Source organism: Nestor notabilis, unplaced genomic scaffold (genome assembly GCF_000696875.1).
Source record: "Nestor notabilis isolate BGI_N333 unplaced genomic scaffold, ASM69687v1 scaffold13660, whole genome shotgun sequence".
Classification (NCBI taxonomy): domain Eukaryota; kingdom Metazoa; phylum Chordata; class Aves; order Psittaciformes; family Psittacidae; genus Nestor; species Nestor notabilis.
In genome coordinates, this window is record NW_009911704.1 from 106,712 (window position 1) to 108,663 (window position 1,952).

The window sequence follows — 1,952 nt, forward strand, 5'->3', positions numbered from 1 at the left end:
CCTCTACTCGGCTTTGCCTTTTCCTCCATGGCTTTTCCGAGCAAATGAGCATCAAAAGGCTTTGCACATGATGCATTTTTGTCCCTCAACTTATCACACAACAATTTAATTAATTCGCCTGGCATTTGCTAAACAAGGCAATGCAAATCCTGCTTAGCGCATCACCGAGATTTAGTTACACTCCATAAGGACTGACTATAAGGCAGTGGTTGTGGTATTTTTGAACACACAGTCCTCAGGTCAGGATTAACTTAAAGGTGAAGGGTTTTCACCTGCCAAAGCCTGACTGTGGTATTTAGTCTTCCATCCCTGAGTTATCCATAAGATCCAGGACACCTACATTCTAATTGGAAGAAGCAATAAAAACTTCCCTTACATCTGCTGTGATCAGCTTTGGGGAATAAAGTATCAGACCCCAAGGCTGCATGAATATGGATGGAGAACGGAGAATTCAATTATCTGGGGTCTGAAAGTGCTCCCTGGTAGCTTCCTTCAGTCATTGCTTGTCCATCACAGGCAAATCCTTCCAGAAAACAAAACCTCTGTTCATCTGTGCCGTGATTCACAGCTCACTGTCCCTACAACCTCCTGGGCACACACAGACACTTGTCCCACTTTCCTTTCACAGTGCACAAAACCACATTAAACACCATTCCTACATCAGTGGCCTTGTCAGGGCACTCTGCGCCTTCATGCAGGAAAACCTAGACTTGAAATCTGGGTGTCAAATACTTCCCTTTATTTCACTTTTCCATTAGTATCAAATAGGCACGCTGAAGGATACTGAAATATTTGGCCGTATTAGATTATAAAGATTGGCTCTACAAAACCCCCATGACAGATTCTAAAGACCCTGTGCCCAAGGCTTGAACAGGATAAAAGGAAGCCCCTTTCCTCAGATTCCTAAGGGAAATCCTGCACAGTATTTTTCTAAGAGTCTAAATCGTACATTCATTTCACAAAGATGTTTTGCCATTTCCCCATCAATGACAGAATCCTTTCTGTGATCTGCAGACAGCTAGAATAGCACTGAGAAGGTTTCTTAGCGTGATACATTGCTGTTGGCTTGGGATTTATCTGATCCTCTTTTGTGGCGATGAGAAAATAGCCTGTGTGCCCTAAATGCTATTTCTCAAGCTTGTCAGCATGCTATAGTAGGAATGATAATTAACGTGCTTTTTAAAGAGTGGCTTAGGAGAGCTAAACAACTGCCGTGGTGAGAGCTGGTTATTGTCACTCTTCAAAATGTCACTGCAAGTACTGGAGACTTCGCTGGTCATCAGCATTTGGACAGGCACAAATCGGGGATTTCTCTCCAGAAATGATGAAGGGAAGAAGCTTTACCCAGCCCCAGACAGCGGCTCTTGGGCTTTAGCAGGTCTGGAGGTTGGTGCTGGAAGGTGGTCAGTCAGCCTCCAAGCTCCTGGGAGCTGAGCCTAAACCAGCACCAGAACAAGGAGGAGCAGAAGGGAAATGGCTTTTAAGAATTGCTCAGCATGAAGAAACTCACACTGACTTTTTCAGAGCCATTTCCTGGGCAGGGTTTATGCACATATCATATATATATATATATATGGCCAGTCCTTCAGCCAAACCACAGTAGCTCCATCAAAATAGCAGAGCTGAGCTTTGAGAATCCCTTTTTCTTCCTCTGTTTCACCCCTGTATAAACGTAGAAAACCAAATTTTCCACTTTCTGTTTGATTTCTCACTTCCTTTGTCTTTGGTGTCCATCCATTCCCCACCAGTGTTTCACCAGAGAAGGAGCAGTTGGGCGGCAGCCTGTGACCTCGCTGGAGCACTCCTTGGCAGAGGTGTCATCTCTTTCTCTTTTTCCTTTCTCTAACAGGGTTTCCAAGGCAAGACTGGCCCTCCAGGACCCCCTGGTGTTGTAGGCCCTCAGGTAAGAAACACAGGCTCATGCTTGCACCAGCTCATCTTCCCCGGTTCAG

General features: G+C 45.1%; 1 protein-coding gene across 1 annotated transcript in view; it reads left to right on the forward strand.

Annotated features, from left to right (window-relative positions):
- The window catches only part of LOC104406894 (collagen alpha-1(V) chain), a gene marked incomplete at its 5' end in the record, with an annotated part of 104,397 nt that overhangs the window by 79,379 nt on the left and 23,066 nt on the right, over positions 1-1,952 (forward strand). Inside the window, one exon of the mRNA XM_010016014.1 lies at positions 1,850-1,903. Coding sequence (XP_010014316.1) covers positions 1,850-1,903 — 54 coding nt within the window. The remainder of the gene's footprint in view (positions 1-1,849; positions 1,904-1,952) is intronic.